This window comes from Mus caroli, chromosome 6 (assembly GCF_900094665.2).
Source record: "Mus caroli chromosome 6, CAROLI_EIJ_v1.1, whole genome shotgun sequence".
In the NCBI taxonomy this organism is placed as follows: Eukaryota; Metazoa; Chordata; class Mammalia; order Rodentia; family Muridae; genus Mus; species Mus caroli.
The window spans coordinates 30,011,039-30,029,234 of NC_034575.1; the positions used below are offsets into that span (position 1 = coordinate 30,011,039).

At 43.4% G+C, this 18,196-nt stretch overlaps 1 protein-coding gene and 1 non-coding gene across 4 annotated transcripts in view; both read left to right on the plus strand.

Annotated features, from left to right (window-relative positions):
- Nup205 (nucleoporin 205) overlaps nt 1-15,750 on the plus strand; it is a 70,730-nt gene extending 54,980 nt beyond the window's left edge. For all 3 annotated transcript variants that reach the window (XM_021164044.1, XM_021164043.2, XM_021164045.2), the window contains exons 32-43: nt 527-718; nt 1,467-1,588; nt 2,771-2,909; nt 4,819-4,945; nt 7,069-7,145; nt 9,076-9,204; nt 9,385-9,514; nt 11,919-12,085; nt 12,825-12,948; nt 13,376-13,504; nt 14,150-14,208; nt 15,410-15,750. In XM_021164044.1, coding sequence (XP_021019703.1) covers nt 527-718; nt 1,467-1,588; nt 2,771-2,909; nt 4,819-4,945; nt 7,069-7,145; nt 9,076-9,204; nt 9,385-9,514; nt 11,919-12,085; nt 12,825-12,948; nt 13,376-13,504; nt 14,150-14,208; nt 15,410-15,562 — 1,548 coding nt within the window. In that variant the 3' untranslated portion in view covers nt 15,563-15,750. The remainder of the gene's footprint in view (nt 1-526; nt 719-1,466; nt 1,589-2,770; nt 2,910-4,818; nt 4,946-7,068; nt 7,146-9,075; nt 9,205-9,384; nt 9,515-11,918; nt 12,086-12,824; nt 12,949-13,375; nt 13,505-14,149; nt 14,209-15,409) is intronic.
- LOC115031448 lies at nt 11,696-11,852 on the plus strand. The gene has a single exon (XR_003837072.1). It is a non-coding gene; the product is annotated as a U1 spliceosomal RNA (small nuclear RNA).
- Nucleotides 15,751-18,196: the final 2,446 nt, after the last annotated feature.

Here is an 18,196-nt window from a genome sequence, read left to right on the forward strand (position 1 = left end):
GCCGTTGCAGAGTGGCAGTTGGCTACTGCTGGCCACCACGCATACATAGGCAGTAAAGTTCTTTTGCCAAGATGAGATTTTGAGAATTAACCAAAATTAACCAATCAGATGAGAGACAAGTTAACCAATCAGATGAGAGAGAAGTTAACCAATCAGATGTAGACATGCAAATGAGGTGGTAAGCATAACCCATGCATAACCAATCCAGATGTGAGACATGCCTCTCCTATGCCTATATAAGCAGCACCAGTTCTGGGCTTGGGGTCTCTTTGCCTCTGCAATCAAGCTCTCCCAATAAACGTGTGCAGAAGGATCCTGTTGCAGCGTCGTTCTTGCTGGCGAGTCGGGCGTGTGCAAGAATATACAATTTCCAACTACTCAAAAAAAAAAAAAGAAGTGAAATTCTATTATGAACATTCTTATAAGAAACAGTTCTTAAAGCCCTCCAAGTACAGGCTTGGCTGTTGGTGATTTTGGTAGCCATCCACATATTAAGGCTTTGACTCTTGACTCTTTCTTCCTCTAGATGTTGGCCCTGGCTCTCCTTGATCGGATTGTCTCTGTGGACAAGCAGCATCAGTGGCTCTTGTACCTTTCTAACAGTGGCTATTTGAAGGTCCTTGTGGATAGCTTGGTGGAAGATGACCGAACTCTACAGAGCTTGCTGACTCCACAGCCTCCTCTCTTAAAAGCCCTTTATACGTATGAATCCAAAATGGTAAGGTTGTGTGGATGCTGGACTTTATAGGTCAGTAGGTCTTCTTCTGGTCCTGCAGCTGTGCTTACTGCTAGCTCGGCCACTGGTGTTCCCTGAGCATTTCTGTTATATAAGCTGCCATTATGTTAAGTTTTACATTTGGGGATTTGTGCTAGCAATGCATCTTTCAGTGTAAAGATGGGCTGCGATGATCCTGAGAAGGTTAGAGGGCAGTGTCCTGCTGCCAGCTTGCTCACTGAGGATGCTGCTGAGGTGGCATGATGCCAGGGTTCGTGGGAAGGGAACAGTGCCTTAAGTACTCTTTTCTTTGTCATTTCCTTCCCTCCAGATCTGCTGCAGTCTCTCCATGTTAAATTTCTTACATAATGTCACACTAGTGGAAGTCTTAGACTCGCCATCCGTTTATTCATATGTATTTACTAAATACCTAATATATACCAAGCATGATGCTACACACACTAGAAATGAGCACAGCAAACCCACCGTTGACCTGTTGACAGAAACTATATTTGAATTGAATAATTCGCAGTAATAATAATGTACAGTACTCAGGCACTTTGCACACCTCCCCCCACCAGAGTTCTCATAAAAATGTTATGAAAAGGGAGGTACAATGTGTCCTTGTAGATAGCTCAGGATTTCCCCCTCACTAGTGATTAATAAGGAATGAACTAAGAGTGTCTTGTTTCCTCATAAGCCCCTTGGACATGATTTCAACACTGATACTTTCCCTTTTGTAACTTTGTAGGCATTTCTCACAAGAGTGGCTAAGGAACAGCAAGGTTCAGCAGAACTCCTGAGATCAGGGGTGATTGTGAGGCTGGCCCAGTGCCAAGTCTTTGATATGCGCCCAGAAATGGACTCTCATGGGTAAGTGTCCATATGGACTAGTTTGCTTAAGCTTCTAGCAAAGGATTGCTAAGGTTAATGAAAATCCCAAAGATTATTTTCCCAGTGGTTGGGCTGCATTGCCTGCCTCTGTCATTTACTTATCAGTGGAAGTTGCCCAGAGGGTCAAAGTGGGTGGGGCCTAATTCCGTTTCAGAAGAGAAATGGGTGAGGATTCTGTTAGTCAGTGTTGCTTTGCCAGCCTTCCTATTTCCTATGAGTTCCATAGATGCTTGTTTTAATTAGGGGTCTTTTAAAATATACAATTAAACGTTGGCAGGTGTGGTAGTGCAACCTACTTGTAAGGCCAGCACTGGAGAGACTGAGTCAGGAGGACGTGATTTCAAGGGGAGCTTGGGCTGTGTAACAAAGTTAAGGAGAAGAAAAATGGACTAATTTGTTACATTTTCTGTTACTAATAGAATTTTAGAGTTATTTTGTTCTTCTGGTTTTAGGGTTTTACACACTGCTTACTAATTTGAAAGCTTCAAATGAAATTATTTTCAAGTTTTAAGTTTTTCAGCATATGTCAATTCAGTTTGGTTTTTTTAAATTTAATTTTATTTATTTGGAGTGTGCAGCTTACAGGCACTGCAGATGTGTGTAGGGCAGAGAACAACTTTTGGGAGTTACTTCTTTCCTTCCAGTGTGAGATCCAGATTGAGACTGGGTTGTCAGGTTTGCAAGAAGAAATCAGTTTCCCAGCATAGCCTTCCTGTAGGGCCTTACTATATTTTCCCTCTCAGTCTCCAGGATGGCATTGTTAGGCAGGCAGCATATCTTCTTAGCAGTAACAATACTTAGAGTGGGTTTAGTTACTGTCTAAACTCCATTGCCAAAGTGATATCTGAGCTTTTTTAGGCTTATCACAGAACTGTGTTGCCTCCTGAGAAGGGAAGGGATTGTTTTGTTAAAAGTTTTCGGCATGAAAGTTCCTATTTTCTCTGTGTGTAAGGAGAGTCAAGCTAAATACTTTTAAGATCCTGGTGTAGAATTACTGGTCTGTACAGAGCCTCTCACTTCCTTCTCAAAAAGAAAATATTTTCTTTTGCCTAAAAATTAAAATACAGGCGTTTACAGTTTAGCATGTAAGTGGTAATGAAGTGTTAAGACCATATTTAAATACAGTGTTGCTCTCCCCTTGGTTGTTTGAAATGAATCAAGCATGTTTGGCATGAGAGACCCACCAGTATTCATCCCAACGCCTGTGGACCGATACCGGCAGATTCTCCTTCCAGCTCTCCAGCTGTGCCAGGTCATCCTCACATCCAGTATGTCCCAGCACTTGCAGGCAGCAGGGCAGGTAAGAGGGATGCTTTGTACAGACGGCACTAATGCAGACCCGCGTTTACAGACAGAGACGCTCAGGTGAAGGCATGACTGTCTGCTGTTAGTGGCAAAGCTGAGGATAGAGCACAGTCCTTGGCCTGCACTGTGACCCACCCTGACTAGTTCTCTACTCCCCCATGAATGGAACCTTGTAGCTACTTAATAGAGTCCTGAAATGGAAAGCAGGTTGAAATTTGTTCCTGTAGAAAAACTAGCAGTTACTCTGACGTTGAAGACATTTTAGCCAGGGATTTAGCGAGGTTACATTTGGCTTGTCTTAGTTACCTTTCTATTGCTATGACAAACAAAGTGTTTCATTGGGCTGACATTTTCAGGGAGTTAGAGTTCATGGTGGCAGAGCAGAGGCATGGCAGCAGGGATGACTGAGAGCTCACATCTTGTAAGAGGCAGAGAGCACACTGAGAATGGTGTGAATCTTTTCAAACCTTCAAGCCCACCCCAGTTACACACCTCCTCCAACAAAGCCACACTCTTAATCCTTTCCAAACAGTTCCACCAACTGGGGATCAAGTATTCAAATAAACAAGCTTATGGGGACCATTCTCATTCAAACCAACCCAAGGCAAATACGTGTAATTCCAAGTACTAGAGAGCCTGCGACTACAGGATAAGGCAGAGGTCAGCCTAGTCTCTATAGTGTAACTCTGTCTCAAAAATAAAAATAAAACCCCTGAAATCCAAAGTACTTAGGAGGGAGAGGGAGAGGGACTAAGAGATCAAGGTCTACCATGGCTATGTGGCTAGTTCAAGACCTTTCTTGGACCATATGAGATCCTGCTTCCAAAAATAAAAAGTATGAAAGACAGTACCATATTTATATGTGATTTTTTTTTTTAACAGTGCAAGCTAATTTAATAGTGAATATTCTATCAAAAATGTTTTCTTTAATCATGAGAGATTATTTGTTTTCATTCCATCATGAGTCTGGTATTTTATTCCATCGTGATCCTCAGGAGCTAGGTCCTGAGATGTTTTGGTTTCTGATCATTTTGTCTGTTTTTCCTACGTGGCGTTGAGCTGCAAAGCTGTAGTTTGTAAAGTAGTGCCTTATTTACACTGCAGTACCTGAGGGACACCCTCTTTTACACTCAGAAGGACTTTTGGGCTGAGTTTCCTTGTTTTCTTCTTTACTAGATTAAGAAGTTTCATAGCTAGTGATTATAGACTATAAGTGGGAACCTGTACTAAAAAATAAAATCAGCATATGTGTGCAGTGTCATAATCAGATCTATTACTATGTATATTTAATACATGCTAATGAAAATACTTTACACAAATAGTGAGTGAAGTTGCCTAGCAGTCCGTGATGCTTGTTTGGCCTTAGCCTGTGTGCTGTCGTGGTGCTGCAAGTCTAGTCAAGATGTTTCTGCATGAGAATGCTGAAGAGTCCTCCCTGGTGGTGCTCCACAGAACACCAAAGGCAGAAGGAAGTTTGGAGGGAAGAATTTGTCTCTTTTGTTCTTAGCATACCAGAGAGAAACTAACAAAAGCTTTTATGTGATGAAACTATGCCACCCGAGTCAGACTTAATGGCATGACTTCTTGAGTTCATTATGCCCATGCGTATGCAGCTCTCTTGATTCTTCTTAATAGTAAAGGAAGGAACGTAGGTGCGTTCACCCAGTTTCCCAGTCATGGTGTCCTACAGCTCAGTTCTGCTATGTTCATAAGCAAACTTGGAAGTAATCTGGCTTTGTCCTGACATGGGGTTACACTTCTGCTTTGAGAGGAAATGAGCTGCAAATTCAGAAAGCTGCTGCTTCTCTTGTTCTTCATTCCTTACAGGTATTTACTTAAAAAGATGAATTACATGTGTATAATGCAAGTTTCTTCTTGTCTCCTCCATCTCTTGGCCTGTTTAGGTGCTGCAGTTTCTCGTTTCACATTCTGATACCATCCAAGCAATCCTGCGCTGTCAGGATGTTAGCACTGGCTCTTTGCAGGAATTAGCTCTGCTGACAGGAATCATAAGTAAAGCAGCGCTTCCTGGTGAGTTGATTGTGTTGAATGCAATTAATTCTTTATGAACTGACACAGGCTCAATAGAGTGAGAGTTTTATTACTTTACAGTTAGCAGGTGAAATTGGTACTGGTGACATTCAGCTGCCTTTATTTAAATAATAAGTTTTTATTAATAACGAACTGTATAGCCAAAGAATTAAAGTTCAAGGAGATAATTAGCAAACACGAGAATCTCCTTAGCTGTATTTGGTAATAATTTCCGTCCCAAACCCCGCACTGTGTACTGGGGTGGCAGCATGGAGAGCTGATAGGTGAGGACGCTGCCTCTCAGCATGCTGCCTCAGCAGAATGCTGAATGAGGTTAATAGATTAAAGGCTTACTGAAGAAAAAAATAAGAGGAATTACTGGACTCTAGAAATACTGAAGAAAAAAATAAGAGGAATTACTGGACTCTAGAAATACTCCAAGAATATAAAGAAATACTAGTTCTTAAAAGGATGCCATGATTAAGAGAAATGTTTAGGAAATAAGGAACTTTTTCTACCTTTTTTCCTTCAGTTTAACTTTTATACTGTGTGTAAATTCTAAAGTCAGCGCCCAGATATGAGACGAGAAGCAGCAAGTCCTTTGTAATTCCTGCTCCACCTGCAAGTCATTGTGTAATATTCCTGTTCAGTCTTCAGGTCTCCCTCCCCAGCACTCATACGTTTTCTTTTGCTTTATCTTTGGCATTTTAAATTTGCACTGCAGGTCTTCTCTAAGAGAAAATGTGCATTCACTGGGTTCCCTCATGTTTAAGGTTGTCTCGGCTGCCACTGATCTTAAATGGTAGCACAGCCTACTGACTTGTTCCCCTCAGCACATGCAGTGCCAGCGATAATGTATGTTCATGTGCCAGGCACTGTCCTCCCTGCCCCAGCATCAAGAGGTCCATCTCTTACACTTCACCTTTACAGGTGAGGGTACTGAGCACAGAGTGGCCACAGAGTCCCAGGCAAGGTGGCTTCTGATCCTGTAGCCTATCTACATTACCTCTGTTTCTACAAGGCAACCCTGGTCTACTGTCTGCAACACTTTGCCTCCTTGCAAATGTCTCTATGTCTTAGCCATCTGGTTGGAGAGTTGATGAAGGTTGGATGCAGATCCTGTCAGAGAACTTGGACCCTTGTTGCTTCCAAGGAGACTTGGGGCTGGGGGTGGGAGTCTTCTCAGCCCATGGAATGTCAAGATTTCCAAATTAGTCCAGGCCCCATAGAATGGCTATAACACTCCACCCTTGTTGCCTCTGCTGTGTCATGCAGTGCAGTGCAGGGCTTCTCCTGGTTCCCCAAGCCTTCGCTCCTCAGTATGCTTCTCATGGATTAGGGCTGCAAGGGTCCTAGGAGTGCATCCTCTTTCCTCATGCTGCTTGGGGGGGGGGGGGGGGTGATCAGTCGTGAGCTTAGTCATGGTGCTTATCCTTGCAGCCTTCTGCCTTTGTCTCTGTCACCTCTGCTCCTCAGCACCTATGGCATAAGCTCTCCTCTTCCTCCTCCTCTGCCTACGCCTCCTCTTCTCTGTTAGGGGTAGAAGGGTTCATTCATCCTAGAGTCTTAGCTATCGTTACTTGTTATGAAGTACTTGATTTCTGATTTTTGGAAAGTTTTAACTTTTATTATTGAAAGTAAAAGGTTTTTCTTAAACTTTTTAGGTTTTATCTTATGTATATAGTTGTTTTGCTTGCATGGATATCTTGTACCCCTTGCATGCCTGGTACCCAAGGAGGCCAGATGAAGGGGTTAGAATTCCCAGGTCTAGAGTTACAGGTGATTGAAAGCCTCCATGTGGTTGCTGCGATATGAACCCTGATCCTCTGGAAGAGCAGCCAGTGCTCTTAACCACCGAGCCATTTCTCTAGCTCCTTTCTTAAACTTTAAAAAATACCTTTGAAAGTACCTACCTATTTTAGGTTGTGTGCGAATATCCTTGAGATAGTGTTACTGACATAAAAAAATACTTAACAGTCTTTAGAAGATCCTGTTTCTCAAAACTGTCACGGCAGGAGTCTGCCCGTGCAGGTAAAGAATAGAAAATGCCAGGAGCATTCTCTGGTTTATATGGTTTTCATTTTAGCAGGCAACAATATTTACACATATTCTACATTTTACAGGTATGTTAAGTGAACTTGATGTAGATGTAAATGAAGGATCCTTAATGGAGCTCCACGGACACATTGCAAGGTTTCAGGTAAGTGACGTATTTTGTAAATAGCAGTGTTGAGGGGCTGCACCTGGACTAGAGCAGGTTACTGAGTGTCTGACGACTCAGTCACTAACCTGCGGGGCTGCCCTACTTGATTTCCCCGGAATCACCTCTGACTTCCATTGCAGGTGAAGAACACAAGTGTATCACAGAGCTTTTATATTAGTGTTTCACATTCATTAGTCTATGTAAATGTTATTAGTGAGTAAGCCATAAACAGTTACTCATTTTACTTTTGTTTGTTGTTCGTTTGTCTTTTGAGAAGAGTATTTCTGTGTACCCTGTGTGAGCCTGGCTGTTAGACTAGGCTGGTCTTGAACTTGCAGCCGTCTTCACTCCTCTGCTTCCTGTGTGCTGCACTATAGGCATGCCTCCACCTGCGTCTGTTGCTCTTTACACAGCGTTGCTGTCCTCATGCAGACAGTTGTTTTACCCAGCCCCTCACCCCTTGCTTGCTCTTGTCTTGTTGAGGTAGGGTGTCATGTATGTGGCCAGTCTGGCCTTGAACTCTTCACTTCCTGCTTTTGCGTATTAAGTGCTTTGCCTTTTTGAAATTGGATTTTAGATACTATTATTAGTTTATCCTTACAGTTTCCATGTGTACAATCTTCTTTTAGTATGTTTTAAACATACTAATTTATAAGTTAGGTATTTTATCAAAAGCTTCTGAAGAGCCTGCTGGCCTTCTTTGACCTAACATTGTCCCATGTTAATAGCTTTAAATAATTAGATATGCTGGCCATGGGAGGCAGAGGCAGGTGGATTTCTGAATTCAAGGCCAGCCTGGTCTACAGAGTGAGTTCCAGGACAGCCAGGGCTACACAGAGAAACCCTCTCCCCCCCTCCCCCAATATAATAATTAGATATAAGGATTTACATTCTGTTGTTTTAATACAATAATTTTCTTAACCTGTTAACTTCTTATAAACGATTTTTCACGTTTTCTAAAAAGATGCCAGGGCTCAATAGAGGAGTGCTTTCCCGGCATGTGCAAGGCACTGGGCTTGAAGTTCACGTCCTTCGTAGCTGATGGAGAGTGTTGACTTCTGTATCTGCTTTAGTTAGGTTCAAATACTTGCACATGGTATTTTTGACATTATATTATTAAATAACTTTCCAGAAGGACTTAAATTCACTACCAAAACGCACCAAAATTTTCCTCTTATGTTTCATCAAAAGGGAGAAAAGGCCTTTTAGGTGCCTTCTGGGAATATTGGAACATGTCTATTTTATCTGTAAAAGCAGCAAACCGTGGGGAAAGTACTTAGATTTCAGGGTAGCAATATTTATATCAACTATTTTAAAAAGTAATACCTTATTTATTGTATATGTATGTTTGCACACATGTTCCATTGTGTCAGAGAATAACTATGGGAGTCTGTTCTCTCCTACATACAGGCCTCAGAGGCCAAATCCATATTGTCAGGCTTGGCCACTACCTGCTGAGGAGCCGTCCCATGGGCCCTAACATCTGCATGTCATCTGCCAAGGCTGCCTATAAATTCCCAACCCTTTCAGAGAGTCCAGGAAATGGGAATTACAGCCTTTTAAGTTTGAGTCCTGGGAGGCAGAGCAGGATTGTTACTGAATATCTTGTAGTTGCCTCTTCTTATTAAACTTTTCATTTACTTATTAACTTGTATTTTGTTTTATAACTGTTTCATAAAGAATTATCTAATATTTTTATATACAACATAAATTTTCTTTGCACACATTTAGGTTAGGAATTCTTTGCAAAAGAGGTGAATCCTAGTAAGCTTACCTTAGCTGTCTCAGTAGGAAGTAAGATAGCAGGTGCTTTCCAGGATAATTCCACTCCCTACTGAATTTTCCTCTTTCTCTCTCCCTTAAGAAAATGAGCTCACTAATGCTGAACACCTTCAGCCTGAAATGTGCCTTTTTATTTTTCCCTTAGCGCCAGTGCTTAGGCCTACTAAGTCGCTTTGGTGGTGCTGACAGACTGCGGCAGTTTAAATTTCAAGATAATAATGCGGAGGGAGATAGGGTCAGCAAGAAAGATGAAATTGAGCTGGCCATGCAGCAGGTAAGAAGGGGTAAAAATTGTGTACCTGAAGTTTTTATGGTTTCAGAAAGTTGGACAAAAATAGCAATTATGCATAATTTCACAAATTGACTTAGGCCTTGTTCTCTTGCAGTCCAGGTTTCTGTCACTTTGGGGAATTTTTAGCCTAACATTTTAGTTACTCCTTTTCTTCCATTATAGATTTGTGCCAATGTAATGGAATATTGCCAGTCATTCATACAACAGAACTCCTCTAACCTCCAGAGTGCTGCTATGTGTCTCTTCACCCCTAGCCTTTCAGAGACAGTTAACAGAGATGGAGCACGGCAAGGTGAGCCTGGGCTTTCTTTGCTTCCGAATCTGAGGCACAGCATTGTTAGGGGTTTGTTCTGGATGAGTTACTAATGTGAAAATTTTACAATGACTTCCCTCCCTCCCTCCCTCCCTCCCTCCCTTCTTTCTTTCTTTCTTTCTTTCTTTCTTTCTTTCTTTCTTTCTTTCTTTTATATTTTATGTATATAAGTACGCTGTCGCTGTCTTCATGCACACCAGAAGAGGGCATTGGATCCATTACAGATGGCTGTGAGCCACCATGTGGTTGCTGGGAATTGAACTCAGGACCTCAGTCAGAGCTCTTAGCCGCTGAGCCATCTCGCCAGCTTACAGTGACTTTTAAAGCACGTGTGGGAGGCACTGTTGTCAGATGTGTATGCAAGGGAAGCATAGGGGAAGTAAGGAAAGTCTTAGGCCTTATGTGGGGAGCATAGTTTTATGTAATACAGAAACCCCAAAGAAAGTACCTAGCATTGGAGAGAAAGCTAGCTGGGTGAAAAGTGTGACCGACCACACAGCAAGTTATCTTTGTATGTGGAGTCTGGTCATGCTGTACTCAGTGTCCAAAGTGGGTTATGTATCACAGCTCCAAATTTCTGTCCCATGACAAAAAACGTTTAGGTATTAGGTAGGCTGACTTACCCTCTGGTGTCTTTGAAAGTTAGCATGGAAGGTCAGGATTATGGGTTGGCATCCTGGAACACACAAAAGACAAAGCTGTTGGACACTGGTTTAGTCATAATGAAATACGGTGATTTCCAAGGAGTCATTCCAGTTTGCTGCAAGGAAGGAGACTCCATGGGAGAATCCTAATCTTTGTGTGCCCTTACTAGCATGGAGGGAAAATTCTCTTTCTGGCCCTGGTAGCTTAACTGGTTTGGGTATAGAATGATTAGGAATCCTATCCAGAGACTCCTTTTGATTGAAAGTCACCTACCAGTGACTTTGTCATTTCTGTTCTTTTCGACAGTGTTTCCCTATGTAGCCCAGGCTACTCCTAAATTCACTGTTACTTTGGAAGGTAGCCAAGTAGAAGGCAAGTTGCTTTCTTTTGCTCCCAGAGGAAGTTGTCATAGTGAGATGGTAAAATTCATTTAAGTTTTGAAATATTTCTTTGAGAGAATGACTTTGAGTTGTCAGTTCAGCAACCAGAACAATGCAGATTAGAAGTGGACACAAGTAACTGAAACCAGTGGCTGAAATGAGGATTGTCTCACTTTGGATTTAGAACTCCTAACAGTGTATAGGTTTGTGGGGTTGGAGAGGTGGCTCAGCAGATCAGAACACTTTTTGTTCTTGAAGAGGACCCAGCTTCGGTTTGTAGCACCAACATAGTGGCTTACACCATCAGCATGCACATTGGTGCAAATACAGACATGTAGGCAAAACACCCATACATACAAAATAAATCTGTAAAAAGTTTATATGGGTGGGTGGGTGGTTTTCATAAGGCTTAGCTCTTCACCTCATCAAGGGTGCCTAGCACTAGCCATATTTCTTAACTCTCAAAGAGCCCAGCTGTTTGAATGCACATGACAACTACAGCAGCACTTAGCTGCTTGTTCTTTGAACTAACAGGTGTTTAATTTTTTTTTTAGGTTGATTTTTTTTCTTAAATTATTTATTTGTTTATTCACTTTACATCCTGATCACAGCCCCTTCCTGCCTCTCCGTCCAGTCCTACCCTCATTCCCCCTCTACTTCTCAAGAGGAGGTTCCTCCATGGGTACCAACTCACCCTGGCACATCAAGTCACAGCTAGACTAGGGGCATTCTCTCCCACTGAGGCCAAACAAAGCAGTAGAGCTAGGGAAAAGGAATCCAGAGGCAGGCAACAGAGTCAGAGACAGTCCTTGCTCCAATTGTTAGGGGATCCACATGTAGACCAAATTGCACATCTGCTACATCTGTAGGGGCCTAGGTCCAGCCTGGACGTGCTCTTTGGGTGGTGGCTCAGTTTATGGGAGCCCCTTGGGCTTGAGATTGATTTTTATCTCATGCCTGTTTGTGTGTCTTGCACCCTTTGTGTGCAATGGCCTTTGGAGGCCAGGAGAGGGCATCAGATCTTCTGGAAGTGGAGTTTCAGAAGGCAGTTGTTAGCCACTAAGCCATCTCTCCAGCTTCAATACTGGTGTCTAAATGTTATTAATCATAGTCTACATGACCTAAATTACAGATCATCGTCAATTTTTATAGGTAGTTTAAGATTCATAAAAGTTTGTTTTCCCAGGGTGAGGCTTATCCATTGTACTCTGCATGTGCTGACCCTGTCATTTCCCCAAATGCAGGAAACTCAGCTGTGTAATGTGTGGTAGTGGAGGACTTCATGTTCTCCCCTGTAAAACAAATGAAATCCATAGAAAATGTATTCAAATACAACACCGTTTTGTCTTGCCTATTAGATACCCAGGTTCCAGTCGTTCCGTATTGGCGCCTGCCTGGCTTGGGCATTATTATCTACCTGCTGAAGCAGAGTGCCACTGATTTCTTTAGCTATTATGACAGTCACCGTCGCAGTGTCAACAAGCTGCAGAATGTAGAACAACTTCCTCCAGATGAGATAAAAGAGGTATGAACCTTGTAATGAACTGTGAGGCTTGAAAAGTCACTGCTGCACCACAAAGGCCCAGGTACTGGGCTCGGGCTGCGGAATAATAAAGATCTACTTACTCCATGCTGCTGAGGGATCTGCAGGGATTTGCCTTTGCCATGTAACCTTGTGAGCACGGACAGCTTGGCTCAGAAACAGCCCAGTAGCTCTTTTCAAGAAAATGGGCATGGCTGCCTGATAAGGAGCTCCCAGGAATGTCTTCAAAAGCTGCAGAGAAACAGGGCTCGCTGTTGCAGATGTTTTTGCAGTAGGACTTGGGGAGGAGTCTTCAGCATCTTCATGTGTCAGTGACGTTTCCAAGCACATGGGATGGCACGTCAGTCTTGATCATTTAAATCTGACACATCCACCATTTTACTTTCTCCAGAAGGTACCTGGCAAATTCATGCCAGCTTTTTCACCTACTCTTGGAAAAGGTTTTTGTTTTTATCTAGTAGAACCCCAAGGGCTGGTGGACCACTGGGAAATTGGAAGTGTCTATTGAACAGACTTAGACTTGCAGAGACAAACACTGCAAAGGGAAACAGACATTCTTGTGGAAATTGACTGCTTCTTTGACTCTCATGTTTTTGACTAAAACTCTTGTGCAGGAGGCAGTATAAATACATTTGAGTCTTTTCATAGTTCTTACTGTAATGACCTGCTCATAGTAGATCATTTTAAGTTGTTACAGTTTATACTTCTTTCTTTTCCTTAGTTATGCCAGTCTGTGATGCCTGCTGGTATTGATAAAATCTCTACTGCGCAGAAGTGTGTCTTAGCAAGACGTCGTCTTGTGAAGCTGATCAACAACCGTGCCAAACTGCTGTCCCTCTGTTCCTGTATCCTTCTGCGGCCACAGCCCGAGTACAGACCTAAAATGTGTTGTCCTTACTTAATTCTTAGAGTATGCAGCTAGAACCATATGGGAAGGGATATAATGACCGTCCTATGGCCTGTCTTTGCCCAGTGAGTACCTGGCGTGTTGCCATGTTGTTGTTATTCTCACCTTCTAGAGTAGCAAGGAGTCCTATAACATGTCCAGATGCTTTCTGTCTGGGCAAGTGGCTGGTGCACAGCAGCCTGTGGGCCTCCCCTCCCACAGCTCACTCAGTGACTTCCTGAAGCATGCTCAGTGGAACTTCATCCCTATCTCGTAGAGCAAGTTCACAGAGGATAATTAAGCACAGCCTCTTCCTTTTCTCCTTCTCAGAACCTGGTTTATTAAAAAAATACTTGATGACGTTCTTCTTTAACCTGAACTCCCAGATATCATCGAGACCTGCCTGTTTATTCTTTGGCGCCATCTGGAGTATTACTTGTTACATTGCACGCCAATGGATTCCCAAGATTCATTGTTTGCCTCTAGGACTTTATTTAAAAGCAGAAGACTACAAGGTGAGCTGGTCTCAAAACAGCCAGAAATGTGTATATATTTTAGGGCCCTGAAAAGCCAGATACTTCTTTCTTTCTGTTGTTTTGTTTTCTTTTCTTTCAGCAGGCAAGGTCTTGTTTTATTGTCCAGACAGGTCCTAAGATCCTGGACTTAATTGAACCAGTCTCCCGATAGCTGGACTGTGGATGTACACCACTAACTACTCTAAGCGACCTTAGTTTTATGTGTCTCAGATTCCTCAGTGAATTGAGGACTGGAGAGCTAAATAGTAAACACAACTGCCTTTTGTATCTTATTTCTGCTCATGAGAAATGATTCTGGAGCCTGTTCGTGGGTTGTCCTTCATTTCCTGTAGTAGGTTTGCCTCAGCTGTAGAGTCACATCACAGCTAATTTTCTAGACGAATAGACCTGGGCCATTGTCTCTGTGCCAGGGTGGGCCTGAGTCGATGAACACTCGTGCATTAGACTCGTAGGGGACTGTGAGACCCATCCTAGCTGGATGTGCTTCTCAGGCTTCCTTCCCGTGCTCAGAGCTCGGCCTCAGGCCCTCCTCACACCTTCTTCATGTGCAGAGCCTCTGCTGTGCAGGAGATGCACTCGCAGAGCTGCTTCACTGTCTCTGATCTCCAGACTCTTTTTCCTCAGAACCCAATCTGGACTTCAGAAGTGGACTATCTCAAGTGAACCAGCACGATATAGACCAGGTAAGGCTCTGCTATCATATTCTTTTCTCTGTAAGAGGAAAGCCTGCGTGATGGTAAAGTAGAAAGTAAATGTTTCCTTTCATTTCCTAAAGACACTTTTAAAAACATAATTTTATGTATATATATATATATATATATATATATATATATATATATATATATGTATGTATGTATATATATAAAATTATTTTATATATATAAAATGTGAAAGTGTCTTTGTATATGCATGTGTACAGTGTGTATGCCTGACACCCTGATAGGCTAGAAGTGGGCTTCAGAGCTCCTGGAACTGGAGTTAGAGGTAGCTGTGAGCTGCCTGATGTGGATACTAGAAACTGAACCCTGGTTTCTGTAAGAGTAGCAGTGTTCTTAACAGCATGGTATCTCTAGCCTGGCACTTATTCTTAACAAATTAAAAAAAATAAAAGACATTTTATGTATGTGCTTTGCTTGTATGTATGCCTGTGCACCACATGTGTGCATGTTGCCCACAGAAGTCAGAAAAGGGCATGCGGTCCCCTAGAACTGAAGTTTGGCACATGATTGTGAGCTGCTGTGTAGGTGCTGGGAATTGATCCCAGGTCCTCTGGAAGAGATGCTCTCAATCCCTTAACAACTTTTGGTATGACGTTTAGGAGCTATTTTTTATATGTATAGCAGCATCAATAATTGTTGCTATTTAAGATATAGCTTTAATTTATATATATTTGTACAGGAATTAAAATGACAAACGTTCTGATGTAGAAATGTACATTTTTAATGAATTTGGCACCCCATTATAAAAATCTGGTAGTAGTTTACATTAGAGCGTGCCTTTTGTCGTGTCTGTGTGGGTAAGGTGAGCGTGGAGTAGTGGTGGTGCTGGGTTTCAAACCCAAGGCCTTGCACTCACTAGGCAGATACTCTGAACTCACCTTACTTTATGTAAGAAAGACTGCATTACTGGATGTCTCAGGGCGGGTGGTGCCCAAGGAGGTCTTCCAATTTTCCTCAGAAAAGCAGGGAGGGTAGTAGAGGAGGGGTTTGTAGGGGTAGGACTGGGAGGGGAGCAGGAACAGATAGGGGTGGCAGTGGGATGTAAAGTGAATACATTTTATAAAGATTAAAGGAAAAAGGATAGTGTAACAGTGTTGTGAATCAGAGCACAGAAGGCAATACCTGAGAAGCAGTGCACTAACAAGGGTATCTGTGCTACCTCCAGCTTCAGTCTGATGCTGTCAACGCCTTTGGAGAGTCGCTGCAAAAGAAACTTCTTGACATTGAAGGGTTGTACTCAAAAGTTCGATCCCGCTATAGTTTCATCCAGGCTCTCATCAGACGTATCCGTGGCCTGCTGAGGCTGTCCAGGAACTGAGAACTGACTTTCTCTTCTGCGGAAGAGATGAACCGAGGAGAACCACCTCTTTTTTATAGATGACTTTATTTCTAAATTATGACCAAAAGATATTTTGCTATTTCTTTCTTTATATATGGACATCTTTTCTGTAAACCTCTCTCATTTCTCCCTCACTTGTGAACAATAAAATACCTTTTAAAAATAAACAACTGTGTGGTCAGTCTTTTGAAATGATTGAAACTCTACACATAAAAATGTTTGATGCTTATGGTTTTCCCGTGGAGAGATTCTGAAGAGCAGTTTGTTTTCAGACATTGCATCCTTCATGCCTTTGTGATGATGCTTCGATACTCTCGCGTGGAGTGGGTAGTGAACTGCACCATGCTCCTAGTGACCCAAAGTCAACCTGCCCCTTAGAATTAGCCTCAGCCTTTCCTGCATTTCAAATGATGACAGTCTGTCTTCGTTTCTTTGAAAATATCATCCTGAGATAACACAGACCCAAAAGGACTCACTAATAAGTGGATATTAGCCAAGAAAGTACAGAATACCCAGGATACACTCCACAGAACTCAAGAAGGTTAACAAGCTGAAGGGCCCAAGTGAGGGTGCTTCAATCCCACTTGGGAGGGAGAAGAAAGCAATCACAGGAGGGAGGGACTTACAGAGGAGGGGGAGGAACATGGTCAGGTATTAGCTAAGGTATTGGCGGGGGGGGGGGGGGGGGGGGAGGGTTGCCAGGAGAAAGGGACAGGAGTGAAGCTCTGAGGGCCAGCAGAATGAATGGAAACAATCAACCTTAGGAGGTGGGGGACCCTCCAGATGTATCAGAGACCTGGGAGGTGAGAAACTCAGGACTCAAAGGCAGGCACCGTAGATGAAATGTCCAACAGTAGGGAGAGGGAACGTAGAGTCCACCTCCAGTGGAGGGATGGGATTGCTATCCCACAGTCAAAAACTCTGACCTAGAATTGTCTCTGTCTGAACGAAATGCAGGGACAAAAATGGAGAAGAGACTGAGGGAAAAGAGGTCCGGCGACAGGCCCAACTTGAGATCCATCTCAAGGGAAGGCTCCAAGGCTTGAGACTTATGGCTGATGCTATGGTGTGCTTACAGACAGGAATCTAGCGTGGTTGCCCTCGGAGAGGTCCAACAAGTAGCTGACTGAGACAGAAGCAGTATACTTACACCCAACCATTGGACTGAAGTCTGGGACCCCTGTAGTTGAATTAGGGAAAGGCTGGAAGAAGTTGAGGGCAACCCCATAGGAAAACCAGCCGTCTCAACTAACCCTGAGATATCTCAGACACTAAGCCACCAACCAGGCAGCATACACTAGCTGGTTACGAGCCCCAACCCCCACCCTTCTACCCCCACCTCACATACAGTGGAAGACTGCCTGGTCTGGCCTCAGTGAGAGAAGACACACCTAGCCCTCTAGAGATTTGAGGCCCCAGGGAGAAGGGAGGTCTGGCAGGGGTGGGGATGGGGTAGGGACATCCTCTTGGAGATGGGGTGGGGGAAGAGGAATGGGACCAGGAAAGGGGGTAACGACTGGACTGTAAAAAATAAGAACTATGACAGTTCATCTGCCTATATTCTCATTAATGTAATTGCCACAGATGGAAAGATGACATAGTCACCGCTCTCCTGTCCACTACTGGTTCTCCCTTCTGCAGCAGCTTTAGTCCCATACATAAGCCATGCTGAGAGGGCTGAGGCCTGACTTACGTGGAGGCAGAGCAGTAGGCTTAATTCCGTGCTATTATGGTTGATGGCTTTTGTTTTTAAATCTTTAAACAAGATTTCTACAGCTTTTAAGCATCTTCATTAAAAGTCTTGGCCATTGTTGCATTTTGAAAGTAATTTGCTGCCCACCAGCTAAACAATAGCTGTTAGCTAGAAAATGTCCCGTTAGAAGGCACACGTCTTAGGGAGACTTGTAACTGGATCCAAAGTGTAAGCCTCTTGCCTGCCACTCCACTCCACTGGCCTGGGATGAACCTAAGGCCTCACTCCTTGGTATCACATCCAGCCATTGTCTGCCACCAAGAACACAGCATTGGGCCGGCAGCAGGGTAGCTCAGTGCATAAAAGGCTTGCTGCTGAGGCTGATGCCCTGAGATTGGATTTGCAATACACATAGTAGAGGGAGAGAACTAGCTCCAGCAGGTTGTCCTCTATGTGCATGGTGGCACAGAGAGCACCCACATACAGATGACTGAATGTAAGCCTGCCAGCCATCAAAGCCTGAGCATTTTTGTAAGCCTGTGAGAGATGCAGAGCTTCTAAGGAAACTATAGCTTGTGCAAGGTCAGAGGACAGCTCGGGGCAGTCAGTTCTTTTCACCATGAGGATTCTGGGCTCTTGAGCTTGGTGGCAAGTGTCTTTATGCACTGAGCCATCTTACTGCCCCAGCATTACCTAATTTTCTCATCAGTTCTTCCAGAAGTGCAGGGGACTAACTTTAGAGGTCAGGGGGCAGTGGGAAAGTGTGTGGGAGGGAGTGACACAGCGGTGGTGGCTGTGGTGGCACAGCTGACCAGAATTGATCTACATCCTGCAGCAGAAGGTAATGGGTAGGAAGGCCTTGCTGATGCTTGGATTCAGGAGACATGGGGCGAAGATGTTATGTTCCTGTGCAAAAGAAA